This window comes from Ovis canadensis, chromosome 22 (genome assembly GCF_042477335.2).
Source record: "Ovis canadensis isolate MfBH-ARS-UI-01 breed Bighorn chromosome 22, ARS-UI_OviCan_v2, whole genome shotgun sequence".
NCBI classification, from domain to species: Eukaryota; Metazoa; Chordata; class Mammalia; order Artiodactyla; family Bovidae; genus Ovis; species Ovis canadensis.
In genome coordinates this window covers 42,743,834-42,765,251 of record NC_091266.1, presented here as the reverse complement: position 1 = coordinate 42,765,251, position 21,418 = coordinate 42,743,834, and the positions used below count along the sequence as shown (strand labels likewise).

Here is a 21,418-nt window from a genome sequence, read left to right as displayed (position 1 = left end):
GGAAGATGGTATTTAAATATGTCATAGGTTTCAGTTAAAATATTTAAGACTAATGTCATCTGTCATTTTTAAACAGTCTATTCCATAAAATTAGATTGTATTCAGAGAAAGAGATCTGTCCTTGGCCCTTATCTGGTGATGACCATTTAATCTGTTGTTTTTTTAATTAATTGATTTTTAATTAAAGGATAATTGCTTTACAACGTTGTGTTGGTTTCTGCCATACATCAACATGAATCAGCCATAGTTCTGTGAATAGTTCTCTAAGTGACTTAAACACTTAAAAGCATCCATGTTTTCTCTTCCACATCTACCAAGGACAAGTTTAAGTGGGCTGGGATAATATCGATGATTTACTCTGGCCCCTAAGATTATTTAATGCATCATCTATTTGTGGCCCAGACCTCGGAGGTTCACGAGGGCACTGATTCACTCCAAAGACACAGAGGTGGGAATTAGTTATGTGATGTTCAGGTTAGTGCTGAAATATTTTAGCTTGAACTCAGGGATGATGCTACACCCCACTAACAAGGAAGAAAACATGAATTGGGAGTAGTTGTTTAAGGGTTTGAAATGCTAGTGTAAGGATATTGATATTTGTCTTGTAGGAAACGAGGAACCATTGGCCCTCCATGGATGAATGACCTTTGGGCTAATTTCCACAGTTAATTGTTTCCATTAGGAAAAAAAAATCATGTGGATGAACCACTTTTTTATTAAGTGTATTAGTGTATATATCATATATATAAATATAATATTTCAATACCCTAATATTTGCAATGAACAGAAAAGCCAAATCCACCTGGCTCAATCAACAAAGGAGATTTAAGGTTTGTGTAACTAAAAATAGCCTGTATGGTTCCAGGCACTGTTTGTTAAATGCTTAATACTTACTAACTGATTTAATCCTTTCAACTCCATGAAGGACATACTATTATCTCTAGTTTACAAGTAGAAATTCTGCGGCACAAAGTTCTGTTCACACAGCTAAATTTCAGAGCTACGATTTGAACTTAGCTTTATTTAAAGACCATTCTTTTAATCATTTTGCTTTACTGTCCTCTCCAGCAAGTTCACACGTGGCCAGACTTCTTAGGTATCCACGTTCAGAGACTCCAAGAGTGTCACAGAATTTGAACCATCTCTCTTTACCTTTTGTTTTGTTTTCTTTTCTTTTTTTTAAATTCTTTATTAAATCATACCTACTTTTTTTCTGGATTGGCTTATTCTCTACCTGCAAGATATATCTCTAACAGATCTAGATTTTATTTTTTTATTCTGACTGCTTGCAAACTGACAGTAAAATATACTTTCTCTCTCCGTGTAGTAATTCACAGTCATTCTAGAATGATGTCTTACTGAGCTTGCTTGGGTGGAATGCCCATTGCCAGTCCAACAGTCAGCGTTCCCTGAATGCTAGGCCTGCAAGATCATTTCTGGTGCTGAGGGTGGGAGAAAGTAGCAAAGACTGAGCATAGAGGGAAATTTGTCTGAGAGGGATGAGAATCTTTTTCAAAGAACATCAAGCTATCATTGCCAGAAGAAATGTACGTAAGAAAAATAAAAGGTACATAAGTAAAGTCATACATTGGACAACTTTTATACCAAACCTCACTTTGCATTATCGACCACCTTGGATCCATGGGCAGGATTCATTGGTGGGCTCCTGCCTCTGGATTGTTTCTATAAAATTGTAATCAGACTCCAGAGTATGGCAGTAAGGTCTGAAAAGGGGTCAGGAACATGAAACCCTTTGAGTAAGGACTTCTTCCTTCTAGAATCACATGAGTTCACTATGATCAACTTGAAAGAGGAATCTGTGTCTAAAACACACTTGAAGCTGAATTGCTGACTGACTGATTGAGAGAATATGGGCAGAGGTTACAATGAGAAATTTACAAGTTAGGTAGAATTGGAATTGTTGTCAAGGAAAACTGACAGGTCTCCGGAAGCCTTTCGAGGAGAATGTATGGTTGCTCTTGGAGAGTCTGAGCACTGAGCTACGCAAAGGCCAGGGATCTTTTCAGGTTGCTCTTCTACCTTTAGGCTTATGTGCAATTCTGGTTTTGTTTTGTTTTATTTTGATTTTGGGTTTTTAAAGTGATACCAATATATGTACCACCTTGGGTGAAGGGGGAAAGATTGCTGAGAGCAATGAGCTGGCATCCTTGAGGGAGACGGCAAGCCCTGGTCTGAGACAGCCTCTTCCTGAACACCTACTCCTCTGTGGTCAGAAGTCGGGGAGAAAGGATTCAGAACCGCCACCCCAGGGGGTTCTGCTCACTGCCTCTCATTACCTCTGCCTTGTTTCTATCTTCCAGGACAACCAGAGGCTGAAAACATCATCAATTATGCAGAGCGTTTTTTCCCTCTTTTATTTAAGGTTTCCTGCTGAACTTCTCAGGGTACAGGTTTAGATAAGCTAAGACCTGGAATGCTCATTAACCTGAAGGCTAGTACTCTGGGGTCTCAGGTAAACATTTTTCCTCTGGGACTTCTAGGGCTTGCTGAGCCTTAGGGAAGTGCTTCTCCAACTTGGGTGTGCATATTATCCATCCACAGATCTTATTAAGATACAGGTTTCTATTGGACAGGTGAGGCCTGAGGTTCTGTGTGTCTAACAGTCTTACAGGTGATGGTCATGCTGCTGTTCCATAGACCACACTGAGAGGTGCAAAGCTTGTCTGTTTTCTCTCTGTCCCTTGTTTTGTCCTATATATGCCTTCTGAGCATGAACTCGGTGTTTTGCAAATTTATCAGGATGCCTGATTCTCCAAAGTCATACATCTTTGAGAAATTATCCTTCAAATTATCTAATGAGGCAATTAAATGGTAACTGAGCTACCAAGCACCTCTCTGTCTTATTTTCTGATGACCTCACCTTGTAAGCGACAACGGAAATATGTGACTAGCGCTCAACTAATGGTTGTTTCACAGATACACACAAGGAAAATCTCTGTCTTCCTCACGCTACCTACATGCCTGTCCTGTGTTCCTCGTCTTCACATTATGTGGATACATGCCAGGGGCACGTATAAAATGTTCTTCCTCTTCCTTTCCCTGTGCCTTTCCTTAGGACATGCACGTCATCAGCACTGATGAGAACCAAGTGTTTGCAGCGGTCCAAGAGTGGAACCAGAATGACACGTACAACCTCTACATCTCAGACACACGCGGAGTCTACTTCACCCTGGCCTTAGAGAATGTCCAGAGCAGCAGAGGCCCTGAGGGCAACGTCATGATTGACCTCTATGAGGTATGTCACAAGGCATGTGGGGTCTTCAGCCACTGCAGTGCTGTGACCGGCAGTTGAAGGCTACGGGTTGGCCCTTCCCTCAGTCATTTTAATGACTAGTTCCTTATGTGGCCTTGGTCTGTTTGGGAGAGGGAGGGGATTGCAGAACATTTATATTGGTTAATTTGCAATTCATAAGACATCTCTGGGAGGGATTCTTTGTTGACCAAGTCCAGAAGACTTGGAAAGTATCTGGGGAAGCAGTCAGGTAATTAAAAGGTTTGAATAAGAGTGGGCCTAGTATGAAGCTTGAAAATAGTCTTAAAGGACTAATGGATGTCAGGGGTAGAGCAAGGAAGTGACCGGCAGTGCTCTCTTACGTCTCATAAGAAAGAACTAAGAGAACATCTTTGCACTGCATCAGAGCACACTCCCTTGACAAATGCTTTACTTATTTAGGTCATGAAGAATATTGAGCAGAATTCCCTGTGCTATTCAGTAGATCCTTGTTTGTTACCTATTTTAAATATAGCAGTGTGTCCTTGTCAATCCCAAACTCTCAGTCTATCCTTCATATATGTGTAACTGAATCACATTGCTGTACATGTGAAATTAACACAACATTGTTAATCAACTATGCTCCAATACAAAATAAAACTTGAAAATTATTGTAGCTAAATATTGGGGAAAAAAAGAAGACACTCACTTGGATTTGAAGACCTTTCTGACTACATAACCTCTACAAGCTGATTGTCATCTTCTCAGGGGTCCAATGTATGAGATAAGATTCATATGTCTTTCTTTTCCTAAAGAGGGCTAAGGAGGAGAAACAAAAAGCAGAGTTTACCAGATTTCCTTAAGGGAACTCTGACCCTTTTTTTCTCAGAAGGACCAGGTTCAAAATAAAGTCATGTGGTGGCTCAGTTAGCTTTCACGACAAACACTAACACTTTACTGGCTGTTTAAAGTAGAGTCAGGTAAAAGAAAGCTGCTATTTGGGGACGGATTTTATCCATGCGTCAGTCTTGTGCTATGAAGGATTCATAGTGGGTTTTAATGAGCCATTACAAAAGTCATATTTGGAATTTGGGAAGTACAAACATCTACTTATATTCTATTGAAAAAATAGTTATAAAACTGATTTAAATGCGTTCAGTCACAATGATACTGTCATTTATTTGAGGATAAGCTCAGAGAATATAAGTTGTTTGTGTGATGAGTAGAAAGGGAATCATATCCAGTTATGTCAAAGAAAAAAACCAATTTCACTTAAGAAACATAAACCTATCACTGGAATTCTTTTAATGCTCTCTATATTCCTTGATCTTTAGATATTTTGGGGAATTTTCTTCTAGTATCTAAACTTCTCTGTATATATAAAGGCATGTTAGCAAACTGTAAGCACAACTCAGAGCTCAAGTATTTGTAATGGAAATTACAGTAGACAGCATAAGACATAGTTTGTGTGTATATATTTAGGAAAATACCCTGCAAACTTTTTATGCAGTCACAAATTTCTTCCACTTCATTTCCTGCCCATGTTCCAGATAAATATAGTATCATATATCTCAGCCTCAAACTGAACATGTATTCTGGAAAACATTTACATATTCTAGTGATTTACTTTTAAATCCATGTTGGATAAAATTGTGATTTAGGGTGTAAATTTTGGAGTCAAGCAGGCTGGGTTTAAATCCTGACCATGTCACATATATATCTCCGTGAGATAAATCCAACAACTTTTGAGCCTTAGTCTCCTTGTTTAAAATAAGGGGATAAATGTAATATCTACTTGGTAGGATTTCATTGAGGATGAAATAAGCTAATCTTCTTAAAGTACTGTGAACAGTGCCTGAAATATAGCAATACTCAACAGATTATAGATAGCATAATCAATATTACATTCCAATGAGTTTAAGCCTGAAAACAATGTTCTAGTCTTATAATCTTAAAACCAACCCATATTATTTAAATGCTCAACGTACTTCCACTGTTCAGGATCTCTATTCCTTCCTGTGTTGCAGTTAGCAAGGCCACATGCCATCCTTTATCACCAAAGTTGTCTTCTTATGACACGCTTCATGCTCAGTCATGTCTGACTCTTCTCAGAGTGTATAACCCTATAGACTAGAGTCCTCCAGGCTTCTCTGTCCATGGGATTTCCCAGGCAAGAATACTGGAGTGGGTTGCCATTTCCTTCTCCATGGGATCTTCCCAACCAGTGATTGAACCCGGGTCTCCTGCATTGCAGGCAGATTCTTTACCATCTGAACCTTTTCTTATAAACAAATGTAAATTGCCACATTTTGGTCCTCTTTTGTAAATGTCATATAAACATTTAAACTTTAAGTTTGTTTTTTTGAAATACCACACATTTTCTTGCTTTGATCCAGCATTTACAGTGGGAATATCTTGCTTCGAGAGTGTGAAATCTACTCAACTGTCCCACACTAATCAGCCTCGGATCTGTCCCTGCTCTCTTGAAAACATTTTCTGATTTTCAGGTGGTGTTTTTCCTTCCTGATGACCTTCTCCCTCTTTTTAAGTCCATGTGGAATAGTTTCTCTGGTTAATTTTATTTTCTGCCAAAATGGAGAACATTTTAATTAGTCCCTTGATGATGGACTTTGTCATGTCCTGTTATTTGCAATTGTTTCCGTGAATGGTTTTCTGAAATCAAAAATTACTAACAGGCAGGGACTGAGAAGAGGAACCAGAGTGACTGAACACGGCCAGCCATTTTTCGGTAACCTTTATGTCCTCCCTTTGCATCTCTCCTTTCGGTTGACTGTCTGTAGGAAAGCTGCTGGCTCTTATTACCCTCACTTTGAACGGTGGTGGGCCTACATTATGTAAAGGTGTTCTGCATCCTGGGGCCAGGGGAAGAAGAGGCTTTGTTTTATTAACCTGGCAGTTCACAGAAACTTGATTTGAAATTGATGTGATCAGAACAGCAATGCCATATAGGCCAATTACGTAGATAGAAAGAATATTGGCTGACACGGAACCTGGCACAAGTGTTCCTTAAAGCTGATTGTTCTGCCTAGCAGGAAGCTGAAAGCCATCCAGCATGAATTTCCCCATCGAACGGCAATGAATGATGAGTGGTTAGAGATAAATGAGAAGTAAGAAAATCCATAAATGAATTAATGAGGAGAGATGAGCAACACGCCAGGAGGGGGTGACAGAGAGAGAATACATAGAATGCACGTCTGCCCACGTTTTGGGGGGGACAGAGGAAGGTGACTTGCACTCTTGGCTTCTACCTGCTGATCACCTGCTGTTCTCATGTGCTCTTTAAATTATGTGAGCCGAGGTGAACTGTGTAATATGACTGTGTGATGAGTCTGTGTATCAGGCATATGTATTGTTGGCGAGTCTGTGTGGGAAATGCAGAGGGAGGCACAGTTCTCATGAAAAATAATCATTTTATGCACTCTCTCCTTGGAACCTTATAACAAATGAGGTTCTCTCTACACCAGAACCATGTGTATGTATGTATTGAGATAGGGAAATGTTGGGGACAAAGTGTTGGGGCTCTATCTTACATGGTTTAGTTATTAAAATACCAAAAATTCCCCTCAGTATGAGGTAACCACTGCCATGGACCCCATTCATGAAGAGTCAAGATGTGAGTCAGGAAAGTTGGCCTCAGAGCAAAAATGCTGGGTAGTGATTTTTGTTGAAGAAATATCACAGTAAATAGATAATATTTGGGATACCACTTAGGATACCATTTAAACACTTTATAAAGAAGCTTTTAAATTATCTCATTCAATCTATATATTAACTTTATGACACAGAGACTGTAATCATCAATCTTGTTTATAAGTAAATGGAGGCAGAGAAAATGCAATAATTTTTTTATAAGATTACAAAACTCATAAGTGTCAGGATTAGGATCTGCATTCTAGAGTGTGTAGTCTTTTAACCAGAAACTATTGTGTGTCTCTAGAAAGATCAGCCTTCAGGCCTCTATTTGATTGTGGCCAAGTAGTAACCATAAGATAGAAGCCCATTAGAGAGCAGCATAAATCATATTAGACGATACCTACAGGAGAGATCAGACGGGAAGAAGAAAATGGTCTGGGAAAAAGCCAACATGAACAGAATCAGCAGATGACGGTTTTGGACCTATTCACCATTTACTAAGCCAAGTCCTGAGCCTGCAGTTTAAGCAAATTCACCCTATGTTATCCTGAAACTCCCAATTTTGCCTGGTGGATGTGTTCATGCAAGAGAATCCTAGAAACAAGTGTCCTAAAATTCTGTCATTCCCGAGGAGCACAAATTCTCCGGTAGCACCATGTGGAGCAGATCACAGAAGACAGCAGGCCTGATGGTGGCCGGAGCAAAAGAGCTGTGATGAGTGTGTCTGAGACATGTGGTTCCTGGTATATCCATCTGGAGCGGATGATGATACGGAGTCTGACAGCTTTGGGCAATATCCTCCCTCTTCTGGGAAGGGGATATTAATTAATGATGATGGCGAGCCCTTTGGTTTAATGGACAATGACAGTTCACCCCAGCCAAGCAGAAGGGGTTGTGTTGAGAATGAAGCCACCTGGCTGTGAATTCAGAATGCACGGAATGCATGCATGCAGGAGTGAGGCACAGTGGGCGGTATGACAGACGTAACTGGTGAGCGGTGCATGTTGTTACACACATAGTGTCTTCCGTAAGTTATGAGCTGTTGCTGCTGCTGCTAAGTCAATTCAGTCATGTCTGACTCTGTGCGACCCCATAGACTGCAGCCGACCAGGCTCCCCCGTCCCTGGGATTCTTCAGGCAAGAACACTGGAGTGGGTTGCCATTTCCTTCTCCAATGCAGGAAAGTGAAAAGTGAAAGGCAAGTTGCTCAGTGGTGTCCAACTCTTAGTGACTGCAGCCCACCAGGCTCCTCCATCCATGGGATTTTCCAGCCAAGAGTACTGGAGTGGGGTGCCATTGCCTGCTCCAATGTTATGAGTACCTCTCTCTATAAGAGAAAGCTCCACAATTCTGAGGATGTAGCTACACCTTGATTCTCGGGAAAAGATTACCTCTTACAATCCAGTGTAAGAGGTAGGGAAGAAAATTCCTCTCCCATTTAGGACATAGTTATTGCAAGACATAGAATATACCCTCTAATTATTTAAGGTGATTCTCTCCCTGGGTAGGTGAGTGCTGCCTGACCAAGACAACAGGGAAGGCAAAAATACTTAGTCTTTGTTGGGAGTGGGTTCTCTGATGGCAAAGGCACTGGCTGGGTATGTGTCTCTCCTGGCTGGGATTCTCTCTTTAGAACAAAAAATATCCTGTCTCCAAAGACATTATGGTGGCAATATGTTCTCTTTCCCACCATTGTCATTGATTCATTTTTAAAATTCTCTTCTAAGTTTGACATTTCAGATTCATAATTAAAGTCTGAGATAGAGAGGTTGGGAGGAATCAGCTCCCAGTCAGCATCAGGGAAATAAACAAAAATTCCTGTGCAGGAATCTTTCTAACATGGCCACCATGTGGAATGTATGAAAGATCTGGGGTAGGAAAGCACCTTCTAGGGAAAGAAACAAAGGAGATATCTGGAGTTCTTTCTTTAAATCACCAAAGAAATCTAAGTCCCAGTACCTGGCATATTCTGACTCTCAAAAAACACCTGCAGAGTGAATGTATACTTCCTTAGACATTCTAAGTGCTATTTTCCTGGTACTTAGAACATATAAGTGATGGATATTAAAAAATATTAATTGAGCAACTACTGAGTACATGTACTGAAGAATGAATAAAAAGCAATTTCCTGTAATATCTGCATTTAACATTTCTCTCAGGATGAGAGAGAAGTTTGAAGAACTAGTATTGCCAAAGGGTTAGGTTCTTGGGTTCTCAAGTTAGACACACTGATGTGGAGTTCGTTCCTAAGGTTCTTGGGGGAATGGCCTTAGAGTGATTGGCCCCATCCAGACTTTGGTTCTTGCATGTGTAGAATGAGGGTGCAATGAGTCTACCACTTACACTGCATGGGGAGATGGATGTGCACTTGCTTGCAAAAAGCCTTTCATGTCATGTCTGACATTTCTTAAGTATTTAATCCATTTGGGGCACTGTGAATTTGTTCTCTCTTCTAATGAAGAATTCTTACTACCTAGTTCACTAAAAACAAAAGTAGCACTTCTTGTATAAAGTGACTTTCAATTATTAATTTCAATGAGAGAATATGGTGGATTGAATGATAATCCAGAAGTTATACCCGAGTGAGACATGATGATGTGAGAGATGACAGGAGAATCTAGGAAGAATTCACATGTGGTAAGAAGTTTGAGGAGTACCAGACACATTTCCAGGAAGACCGTTGCCCTTGAGAAGCTTACATGGTTGTTGAGAGCCAAGATGTAGATAGCATCTGTGTGAGAGACATATTGAAGGACAGAGAAGAAGAGATGGGGACAGTCAGGATTAAAAGAGAGGTTCTGGCTTCTGGTAAAGACTTACTGAGCTGGGTCTTGAAGGATGGGTAGGGAGAGGTCAGCATTGGGATGCTGTCCCAGGAAGTGGGGGTAGCCTTCATGATCAAAGAAAGGAAGACAAGAGAAGTAACGGTGGCACGTTGAGGCTGATATCCTGAGGTCAGGGCTTTGTGTTGTCTTGAGGTTTGAACTCTGACACTTTATGTTGAAAAATCTAATCAACGTGGTATTTTTGGCTTGTAGGATGTTAGAGAATAAGAAATAATTACTAATTAACTTTGAAACTTTTGGTATCATATTCCCCCATATGACAAAGAAATAAAAGTGGCTTCTCAACATACTCAGCATCTTTGTGCAGAATTGAGACCGGCAGAAGAGGCAGTAGCAGCTCTTCCCTGAAGCGAGGCAGACTGCCAGCAGTGGGATATACCATCTCCACAAGCATATCTTCCTGACCTCTGTGTTTATGTGAAGGCATGCTTCCAGTGGGAATACTACTCCACCCTCCACCCCGCAACCTGCCCTGTCATCACACCACAGCCCACCCCAGTGCACAGATGGGCTCATGATGTGGATGCAGAGGGAGTTGTCTGGAAACAAAAATGTGTACCCTCATCCTCAGCAGAAACCTAGACCTTAGACACACACACACACACACACGCACACACACACATTAATACATAGATGCATATATGTACGTACACACACACATATACACACATATTCGACATTTTGGGTACTAATACTGCTCCCTTAGTATCCAGAGTCCACAGTAAGAGGGTAGAAGTTCTAGAAACATAATGAGACCTCATAACAAGCCTGCACTGTGACAGGCGGGTGGGCTTCTCAGGCTCAGGGAAAAGGAACCATGAGTGGCACAAAAACCTAACAGCAGGCAAGGGTGCCCATCTTTGCAGACCAAGCCAAAGAAGCCTAAATAAACAGAGAAATAGGATAAAAATACACTCCAAATGGGATTTTCCTGGATTAAGTGCCTTGGCCACAAGAGGAAAATAAGCAGACCTTCTTCAGCTCTATCCTTTATTGTGATACATCCCCCTGGCTTTGCTAAGTTTGTACTCCTCAAGATAAGCCTGAAGGCCAGGTTGCCAGAGATGAATTACAAAGCTCTAGAGGCATTTGATAAAGCCAGACAATTGGGGGCCAATAAAGTCACCCGCCTCTGCAAATCAAATGCACCAGCTTCTAAACACGTGTAGCCCCGCTCTGACACCTGGGCCAAAAGAGGAATGGGGCGGGAAGTGGCAAGGGAACTACTGGAATAGGTAATGTTTTTTTTTTTCCTTCTCTATGTCCTATAAACTACAGTGTTGCATTGTCCATGTTTGGTACTGCTATGGAGGGAAGATGGGTACAACTGTGGGAAAATTCTGATTTATGAAATCAAAGCTTTAAAGAATTGTCAGTATAATGTCATTTAAATATGTAGCAGCCTCTCGAACATATGCAAGACCAACATGGGCTTCCCTGGTGTGTAATCCTTATGGAGCCGGTGTAGTGAATAAATAAACGTTGTTTGCAATTAACATGCCATTGTTAAGAGGTAGAGTATTTCTGGAAATTTACGTCTTCCACATTTGTGGAGGATCCACAGTGTGTAAAAAAGTATTCTGGCTACTGTTACAGGCCCCAAATGAAGCTTGTTTTCCTAAGTAGTTCAAAAAGTATTCCCCCCAGCAACTCATTTATACCATTTATTTGCTTAACAAACTTGTTGTTGCAAAAGAGTACAATGTTGGCTCAACTCTAAATTATCCCAGATGCCAAAACAGCAGGTACGAACTAATGAGGTTTGACTGTGTCAAAAGCAAAGGCAAAACGTGCGTGTTCTATTGATCGAAGCCCAGCCTCTTTGAATTGACAAAGTCAGAGCCGTATTTGCTGAAAGAATGTTGGAAGTCCAGCAGATTTGGGTGTGAACCCCAAGTCTTTGTTATCCTCAGCAATTAGATTTCATTTATGCCTCAGTTTCCTCATCTGTAGAATCAGGATGATAGGTGCTGTACAGGTTTATAGCAAATATTGGAGGTTTTACCTAAAAAGGACTGGGTTTAGTGTTTTGTACATGGCAAGAACTGAAACCATGGTTTCATCCTTCTGCTTAAATTTTTTCATATTATAATATAAAGGACCTGAGTTAAGTTAAATGGGTTCAGGTATTCTTTCTAGCTTATTCATTTAGTCTCTGCTTGTGCTCCAGAAAGCCACTTAATCTAAGTTTCTATTCCCTCATCCTCAGATGAGGCTATATCTCCTTGGCTTTCGTGAGGATTAAATGAGATAACCTTTGCAGACTGTTAGAATGCACCTGTCAACACATTTCAGACCCTTGTCTCACTACCAAGTTTTCCTGGATTGTTATAATTTAAAGTAGACTCAATTATGCATAAATATGTTGAATTCTAAAACACGTGAAAAATATGACACACAATTAATGATTTCTCCTGCACAGTTTTGGCAACTTCTTTATCATTGCATCTTTCCTAAGATATAAAAAAGAAAAAGTAATCATGTCTGTAGAGTCAAATAAATAATAAGGGCTGTTTATGGTAGGATTAATAGTATTATAGAAATTGAGGAAGAATTGTTTGACAATTTAGGAAAACCACTACTTCTTTATGTTTAAAAGCTGTTTGCATTTGCTTAATGTATTTTGGTAGTTTAATAGATATTTTACAGAAAAAAAATAGTGATAGTCATTGGATCCAGAGTTTGCACTGATCTCTTTTTATTGCCCAAGGCTATAAATAGTGCAGTGATTTCATCATTAAGGGCAGGGGCTGTGAAACCACAGAGCTCTGGGTTAAAATCCTTGGTCTGCCTCTTACCATTTATATGACATTAGGTGTTATGATCCTGGGCAACTCACTTTACCTGAATGAGCCTCAGTTTCCTCAATTGTGAAACAGAGTAAATGATATTTACCCAAAAGGACTTTTGCAATAATTGAAGAAGATAAAGTATTTAAGACTATCAGTGCTTGCCTAAAATAAAATAAAAGTTGTCGCTGTTAAGTCACTAAGTCTTGTCTGACTCTTGGCGACCCCATGGACTATAGCATGCCAGGCTCCTCTGTTCTCCACTATTTCCTGGAGTGTGCTCAAATTCATGTCCATTGAGTTGGTGATGCTTTCTAACCATCTCATCCTTTGCCACCCTCTTCTCCTTTTGCCTTCAATCTTTCCAAGCATCAGGATCTTTTCCAGTGAGCCAGTGCTTCGTATCAGGTGGCCAAAATATTGTACCCCCTATTTGTTTATCATTTGCCAAGCACAGAGCCAACAGCATCAGTTTATCTCTAGGCAGCTGTAAGCTACTGTCAACCTACCTTAGAGGAGATAAGAAGACTGTCAAACTTGCACTGGGCTCGCCCTGGCATAGGGGTCATGGGGCCATTACATTGTCTCCCACAGCCCGGGGAGTCATGCATAAGCACAACCCTCACTCTCATTCCTTTAAGACAAGTGATCACAGTTAAGTTTGATAGTCTGGTTTCTTTTTTAAGGAAAATAATTACATTTCTTCTCAAATTGAGGTATTTTTCAGCCATGTCAATTTTTCCCAGGTAGCAGGGATAAAGGGAATGTTCTTGGCTAACAAGAAGATTGACAACCAAGTAAAGACTTTCATCACATACAACAAAGGCAGAGACTGGCGTTTGCTGCAGGCTCCAGACACAGACCTAAGAGGGGACCCTGTGCACTGCTTGCTGGTGAGTCTTCATATGGGGGTGAAATGCCCCACATACTGAGGGCTGGAGATGGAGGTAAAAAAGCAGAGGCACATGACCGCAGGGCTTCTTGCTCAACTGATGAACAGGAGCGGATGGGGAAGGGTGTGAAGGCGGATATAGGTAAGAGTCACAGCTTTGCTGCTTGTGATGGACCAAAGCCATAAGAAAACATAAGTAAGGTTCTTGCTTATTTCCAAGGATGTTCAGTTGCTGTCCAATTTCTGATAAGGACCACATATTGTAGCGTAAGGGAAACTATGATAGTTTCCATTTGTGGTGGGAAAAGATCCGCTTACTTTCCCATGAATAACCTGTTAAGGATCTAACGACAGACAAATTCAGCTGTAAAGTTGATGGACTGAATGCAGAATTGTGTAAGTATATTTTCCAGTGGACATGCTTATTCATATTTTCAGAGAAATGTATGCCTCAAACAAAGATAAGGATCACTGATTTAAATCCTGAATCGGAACTCTTTGTAATATGTTCCATTCATGTATGTCATTATATAAAGCTGGTATTGATAAACTATGGTCTGTGGGGCAAATCTAGCTCACTGCTTATTTTCTAAATAAAATTTTATTGGAACACAGTCATGCTTAACTACCTATATATTGTCTATGGGTGCTTTTGCTTTACAGTGGCAGAGTTGAGTAGCCATGGGAAACTGTGTATTCTATCAATGAGATATTTACTATCTGATGCTTAAAAACAAATTTTTTGACCCAGACTTTGAAATATGTCTTGTAAAAACTTGTCTAGCATTGGGCCAGTAAGTAGATTAGATCAAATTATTTTTCTATTTGATTATATGATGGTGTCCAAGAGGAGAATCACAAATGTGTCTTGCCTTCAAGGAGTTTGCTGTCTACTTGAGAGAGAATAGATTAATGAGTGAATGATTATAAGGTCACATCCTACTTTTCTTAGTATTTATGATGCTTGCCCTTTACTTGACACATGAGTTTGATACTGAGTGAATGAAGGAGGGGAGCCAGGGGTTAATTGTAAAAATAATATATCATTAAATGCTAATTTCTAGAAAACAAATCCAAAGTTTCATTTAAATTCATAAAAGGGAGAGAGCAGTCTGTAAAGCTAGAGAAGAGACCTCTTAGTTTTAGTAAGAAGGGCTTGATATATACCAGTTATTCACACCCACCAAACAATCCCAGCTTTATTTAATGTTATGCACACTGATCATGCTTCCTTCTGTCCCATGAAGTCTGAGCGGTCACTTTGCAGGTTCGTCTCCTATAGCTGTAAGCAGGTCACTCTCCCAATGGAGAAGATGCCACAGCCATCAGTTCAGTTCAGTTCAGTTCAGTCACTCAGTCGTGTCCGACTCTTTGTGACCCCATGAATCGCAGCACGCCAGGCCTCCCTGTCCATCACCAACTCCATCATTCACTCAGACTCAAGTCCATCAAGTCCGTGATGCCATCCAGCCATCTCATCCTCTGTCGTCCGCTTATCCTCCTGCCCCCAATCCCTCCCAGCATCAGAGTCTTTTCCAATGAGTCAACAGCCATAGCTTGACCTTATTAGCTGCAGAGGATATCACAGTTGTCATCATGCATCAGGGGAAGCAGTCTGACATTCTGCCTCCCACTCAGCTTATATCCCTATTAGTGGCAACTTGCAGGGGGGAAAAAGCCAGTTGTTACTCAGTACACAAATCCAGTTACAGAGTAAGTGAATGCAGCAGTTATGTATTGAATGCCTACTCTATTCAAGGAATATAGCATTTAAAAATATTTATTTATTTTTAATTGATTGATGATTGGTTTACAGTATTGGTTTGATTCCTGCCATGCATCAAGATGAATTAACCATAGGTGTACATTATGTCCTCTCCCACTTGAATTTTCCTCACACCTCCTGCCCATTCCCACCCCTCTAGATTATTACAGAGCACCAGTGTGAGTTCCCTGAGTCATACAGCAAATTCCCACTGGCTATTTATAAGGCAAATAGCATTTTAAAAACATGCCCGACTTCCTCATTCAGCTGTTCCAAGTTGAAGCCAAAGATGCAGGAGATGTCCCAGTGGCTTAATGCCGTCGTCCATCCCATCATGCATGTTGATGACTGCATGCCCGTGAGAAAGAGTCAACTGTGTCACCTAAAGAGGCTTTCCTGGGTGCTCTGGCATCATAAATGGACCATTAGAAATGCCTCTTACACAAAGCACTTAGTGAGACATTCCTTGCTCCGCCCCCAGCCCAGAGTTAGGAAGTCTGACTGCTGTGCCTCCGAGTTATAAGTGCCGTATCAGCTTATATCCCCATCTCCGCTGAGACCATCCTAATACAAGCATCATCATTCCTCCCTTTCCCTACAGTGACAGCTGCTCCTCCTGTCTCTACCTGGCAACTTCATCTCACCATAGCAGCCAATGCCACCTTTTTTTCCCCCTTAAATCTAACTTCATTGCGTTTAAATATGCATACATAAAAGCATTTAAAGAGTTTAGTGATAAATCTTGACAAATGTATAGACCCGTGTAACGGCTACAGCAGTCAAGATACAACATTTTAATCACTAAAAAATTGCTCTGTGCCTCTTCACAGTCAGTACCCACACCCTTGGCCCTAGACAACCTCCGATTTGCTTTCTTTCATGAGAGATTAGATTGTTCTTTTCTAAAATTTTACCTATAGGTGTCAACTTGAACTTTAAAAATTCAGACCATGTCCCTCCTTTTACTCAACCTTCTAATGACTTTCTAATTCAGATGGAATGAAATTCAGATATTTGACTCTTGCCTGCAAGATTCCACATGGTCTGGCCCCCGTCCATTTCCCCTGGCTGGTCTCTGGACTCTCTCTCCTTACACACTGGCCATGGTGAGGGAAGTGATCGCGCCTTTCCATACCATTGGCTCACCTCACTCATGTTTTAGGCTCTGTATCTGCCATTATATTTTATCTCCTAAAATGCCCTTCTTCTGGTATGACTTTTTTCTTGGCATTCAGACCCTTGTTTGAGAACCTTCATCTCAGGAGCTTCCTTGAGCATCCTCTGAAACTGCACTTGGTCCAGTGTTTTTTTTTTTTTTTTAATTCAGGATCTTTCTCACTCTGAAATCAGCACATGCATCTGTTGACTTGCTAGTATATCTCCTCCCACTCACTGTGAGCTCCACAAGCATAGGGACCATGGCGCTCTTTTTGGTCACTCCAAAGAGTTAGCTCAAGAGCCATACTTGACACATGGTGGGTGCTTAATGCTTGTGTTGGGGAGGGTGTTGTCTTTGTTTCAGTCAGACATGCCATCGACAGATGTTTGAGTTTCATATTTGGACTTTAGGGGAAGGCTTTCCTTGCCATTGATAGTCACACTGGAAAATGTGTTATAATAGCCACCTTCTGAAGTTCATGTGCACCAGTTGACCCCACAGTTAACAGAATCACTAGGCTCATTAAGACTGAGGAAAAATCAGTGAAGGAGATATAGATATATGGTACCCAAGAGTCTTTTGGCCTTCCTCCCTCTTTAATCTCATTATTTAATGTAATTTAAATCTGAGCTCTAGAAAACAGGCAGTAGAATGAGGAGAAGAAAATGAAAAAATGAAGAAGAAACAGCAAAAAAACTCATACAACTCTGCCAAGGCACAGAGTAAGAAAGATCTTTGAGCTTCAGGAGACCCAGACTGTTAAAAACTTCCTTAGGTTTGGGAGCTGGTAGCAGAGAGGAGATAAACGGAGATTTTAGATTGTGAATACTTGGAAAGTGACAGTGTCACTGGAAACACAGTCTAGTGATTAGAAAAGAGATTTGTCTTTTTTTTCCCCCAGCAGAGTTGTTGCAAATGTGGAACAAGTTCAGAATTGCAGCCCCAAATGGAATGTTCCTGGTAAAATATATTATATAGAAATAAGACATCCAGGGTAATCTGGGCTGTATTTTTAGGACTTTCAGACTGATTGCCTGGAGGGCTCAGCTGGGATTTCCTTCCCCTGAAGACCACATTGTACAATTGGATGGGGTGTTATAGGTCATGGTCTACCTGACTGCAGAACCTCAGGATTGGGCTCCCTAGAGGCAAAATGTGAGCTGAGCCTGTGACAAATCCTTGGGCCCCAAGGGAAAGCCTAGTGTTTCATGGAGAGAAACCATGCCTTCTTGATGGGTTCATTTGGCGGCTTCCTCCTGGAGCTAAGCTGCAGCCGGGAGGCTCGACCCTGCTTCCTGCTCCTCTGCACGGGTTGCAGCTTTCCATATTCTGCTGAATCTGAGCAGTGCTGAATGCCTTACACCCAGCCAGCTGGCTGAGGGCCACCCTCTTCTTTGTCCCCGACTCCTTACAAAAACTTCAATGGATCCCACGCTCCAACTCAAGATCAGAAACTGTACAAGTGCGTGTGTAGGATGTCTTGTGTGTGTAGGATGTCTTGTCTGTGTAGGATGTCTTGGATCGCTTAACCCTTCTCTGCCGGTCACCCACAGTGCCAGGAAGACAGCAATTCATTCGCAGATCAATTGACTTGAACAGGCATTCACTGAACACTTGCGGTGGCCAAAGGATTTTGTTGGTTAAAATAAGAAATACAAGAACAAGGCCAAAGAAAGGTGATTGGGGTCTAGAGGTCCACGGTATAATTCAAGAGCATGTGAACTCCCTTGATTTGAATGCAAATCTTTGTGTGTGCTTCCTTTGTGCACTTTTCTTGGGAAAGAGTCCTCAGTTTGCATCAGAATTTCAAAATCTGTGCTTGACCCCAGAAAGATTGATGACTAAGGATCTAGTTGCTCCTGGTATTGACCAGCTGGTGATACTCTATGCCCTATACCTATGTGTGAGTCAGAACCACAGGCAGCTTCCAAACACATGTGTTGGTCCCTCCGTTCTTGTGGGTTAGCTCCTAGATCATGGTGATTTCAGTGTACAGTTTTGTAGATTTTTAATATGAGAAGTGAAGGGAAATAGATAAAGGTCTTTGAGATAAGCTGTGTTTTAACTCATACTAAATTAGAGATAACTCATGCTGCAGTCCATGGGGTCGCAAGTTGGACATGACTGAGCCACTGAACTGGAAAGATACTCAGTATATGTTCCCTAATGAGGGAAAAGAAGGCAGGAGGGCAGAAATGGACAAAGTGCTTCCTGCCTGAGCAAAATGTGCCTAAGAACTGGAAGGCATTGTTTCATGTTTTCCAGGAGTTTGCAGTGGTTTGAGAGACATTATAACAACCTCTCTATCAATCTTTGGTGACTTCACCTTAATAAATATCCCAAATTGTTCAAGTGTAAATGTTTAAGTTTAAAAAGTGAAGATGAATCACTTAATATCGTTTTTCTGCAAGGTGGACCATGTAACTTTCTAGAAAAAAATGGAAGAAAGGGAAAAAAAAAAAAACCCCATAGAATATTTCCCTTGTACCAGTTGGGGGCAATCCAGTTCTACAAATGTGCAAGTGAGGGAAAAAAAAAAAAAGTACACGAAAGAGAGCGTTTGTAATGTTGCTGCTACTGCATGAACTGGTGTCCTTTCTTCCCAAATTAATTTTTCTCAGGCCTCTGAAAGCCATAGCAACAGAGCAGTGCTGAAATGACCAGTCGAAAATGCTCTCTTTCTCACGTAATGGCAAGTGCCCTCTCATACATAATCCTTGGGCCAGGTGACGACTTAGTTTCACAGTCTTCCGGACTGCGGGGTGATGAAGCATGTGACCAGTGGCTGACTTAAGATTGCCACCCGGGTGCTCTCTTGGACAGGGCTATCCTGCTCTGTTGGTACAAAAGGCCATCCACTAAGCCCCTGTGTCTAAGTATAGTAGTAATCGTTTCTTTGAATACCGTGGAGATTCTCACATTATTGTGGTAATGTGGTTCATAACAATACCTAAGCCCATGTGCTTCTGGCATTGTTCTGAGTAGAACAGTAAAGTAAGGTCTTTCATGCCCTAAAGTTCAAGTATTTATTGATTGTCTTTTTTAGATTCTATGTGAGGTTTTACAGAAGATGTAAAGTAATACTTGATGTTTTCTCTTTATTTGTCGAGTGTATCTCTTAGGGCGATAAAACTCTGCATACTCGATGACATGATCCAGGATTGTGCGTGGTAAAATAAGCTGTGGTAAATCAGAGACAGCAAGATCTGATAGGTTGCAGTTGTCAGGCACATTTTTATGGACACATGGTTTGACACCTCTGGTTATCCTGTCTCAGCATCTGCCTGAGAGTTGGTCAACACTTCCCTGGGGCCTCTGTAGGATGCAGTACCCTCGCTAATCTTCCTCTTGGACAAAAGGCAGCCAGGTTTTGGGGTCTGACTGTTTTTTCTTACAGGGGTGGTCTTCTTTACCCTTATGGAACATTGCAGAGTACAAGTTCCATTTTTGAAAGTTGTACATGAAATTGTCATGCAAAGCCAACCATTTGTTATGGTAATCATTGCTTGGGAGTTTACTCCCTGTGTCGGCAGTGATGGAAATACCCTACTGTGACCCATCGTGTCATTTCACCAGTGTTACAGCTGCTTTTACTTCTGAGTTTCATTTTCAGTTTGTCATTTACTCTATCCCATCTAAATGCAATCGCTGCATCTCTGTCGCTCTCCGAATATCTGCTGGCTGAGACTTAACAGAGCAGAATGAAAGTAATAACAGAGGTGCACTGGTGATTTCAAAACTCAAGTCGATAAGATTAGAAAATAATCTTCCTGAGAGATGAAAAGTGACGTGGGTTCAGTCACAAACTTGTCGATGATTCAGTACAAGACCGCTTTTAAATGAAATTTGTGTGAGATTTATTATCCTGTTTTTTTTTTTGAAAACTGTTGATGTCTTCATTTGAAAACTTGATCAAGTTTTGTATTCGCAAACAAGTCCCTTAAATTTTCATTTAAATTGTTGTCTCTTGTGTGTTTCATCTACAAGAACTTCTATGTTGAATTACACTGAATCTGATAATATCCTTACACAGACACTATGTCAGTTATCTGGCAGATGTAAGGACAGTTCCACGTGTCATACAGCTTCTTCTACAGAACTGAGACCAAGGCTTCATATGACTAAGTGACTTCTTCAGAGCACCCCCAGCCTGGCTGCGCTTTCTGTCCAGTCTCAAACCCCATTTCTCCTCATTGGTCTTACCCAACTACCTGTTGTATTACAGCTCCACTCTTCTGCTCCTTTTCTTTGTTGCCTGAAATGTCCTTTATCCTCTGAGCATCTCATCTGCAATTCAAATCCTACCCACCTTTGCCTCAGACACCATTTTCTCCTTGAAATTTCCCCTTAACCGAAGTTAAATGTAGGCTCCTAACCCCTAGAATTTCATATTTTGTCTGTACTTATCTCATGGCTGTTAAAATATATTCCTTCATGGTAATCAATAGAAAGATCTTAAATTGTTACTCCTTAGTGGCAGAGACCAAACTTTAGTCAGTGGTAAGTCTTTCATAAAACTACACCATGTGTTTTACAGATAAAGTATTAAAATGTTTGTCGAATGGCCAAATGGCAGTTATATCAGTAGACTAGACTTGAAATGAAAATGCTCTCTCCTTCAACAGTTTGGCAGCTGTCTTATACTTAGTGGGCACCAGATATCTGTGGAATGAAAAGTGGGGGGATGGATGGGTTCATGGATGGGTGGATGGATGGGTGGGATGGTTGAATGAACGGATAGGAGCTCTGAATCTGAGCTTTAAACAACCGTTTAAATGGTGTACTTTCATGATCCTCATTTCTCCTCTTCTCAGCCCTATTGCTCCCTACATCTTCACCTTAAGGTCTCTGAGAATCCCTACACATCAGGGATCATCGCCAGCAGAGACACAGCCCCCAGCATCATAGTGGCTTCAGGTAAGCAGCTTGCCTGGTTTGCTCACTGCTATAAATTGTATTTATTTTAAGAAGCCCAGTAGCTGTGCTTGGAACTTAATGAGCAAGCTAAAAATATTTTTTAAAGGCACCTAAGCCACCGATCCTGAAGCAAGTATGCTGAAAACCCCTGCTCAGATAGTGTT

At 41.0% G+C, this 21,418-nt stretch overlaps 1 protein-coding gene across 4 annotated transcripts in view; it reads left to right on the top strand.

Annotated features, from left to right (window-relative positions):
* The window catches only part of SORCS1 (sortilin related VPS10 domain containing receptor 1), a 578,836-nt gene that overhangs the window by 448,317 nt on the left and 109,101 nt on the right, over positions 1-21,418 (top strand). For all 4 annotated transcript variants that reach the window (XM_069568056.2, XM_069568058.1, XM_069568054.1 and 1 more), the window contains exons 9-11: positions 3,077-3,256; positions 13,268-13,414; positions 21,152-21,254. In XM_069568056.2, coding sequence (XP_069424157.1) covers positions 3,077-3,256; positions 13,268-13,414; positions 21,152-21,254 — 430 coding nt within the window. The remainder of the gene's footprint in view (positions 1-3,076; positions 3,257-13,267; positions 13,415-21,151; positions 21,255-21,418) is intronic.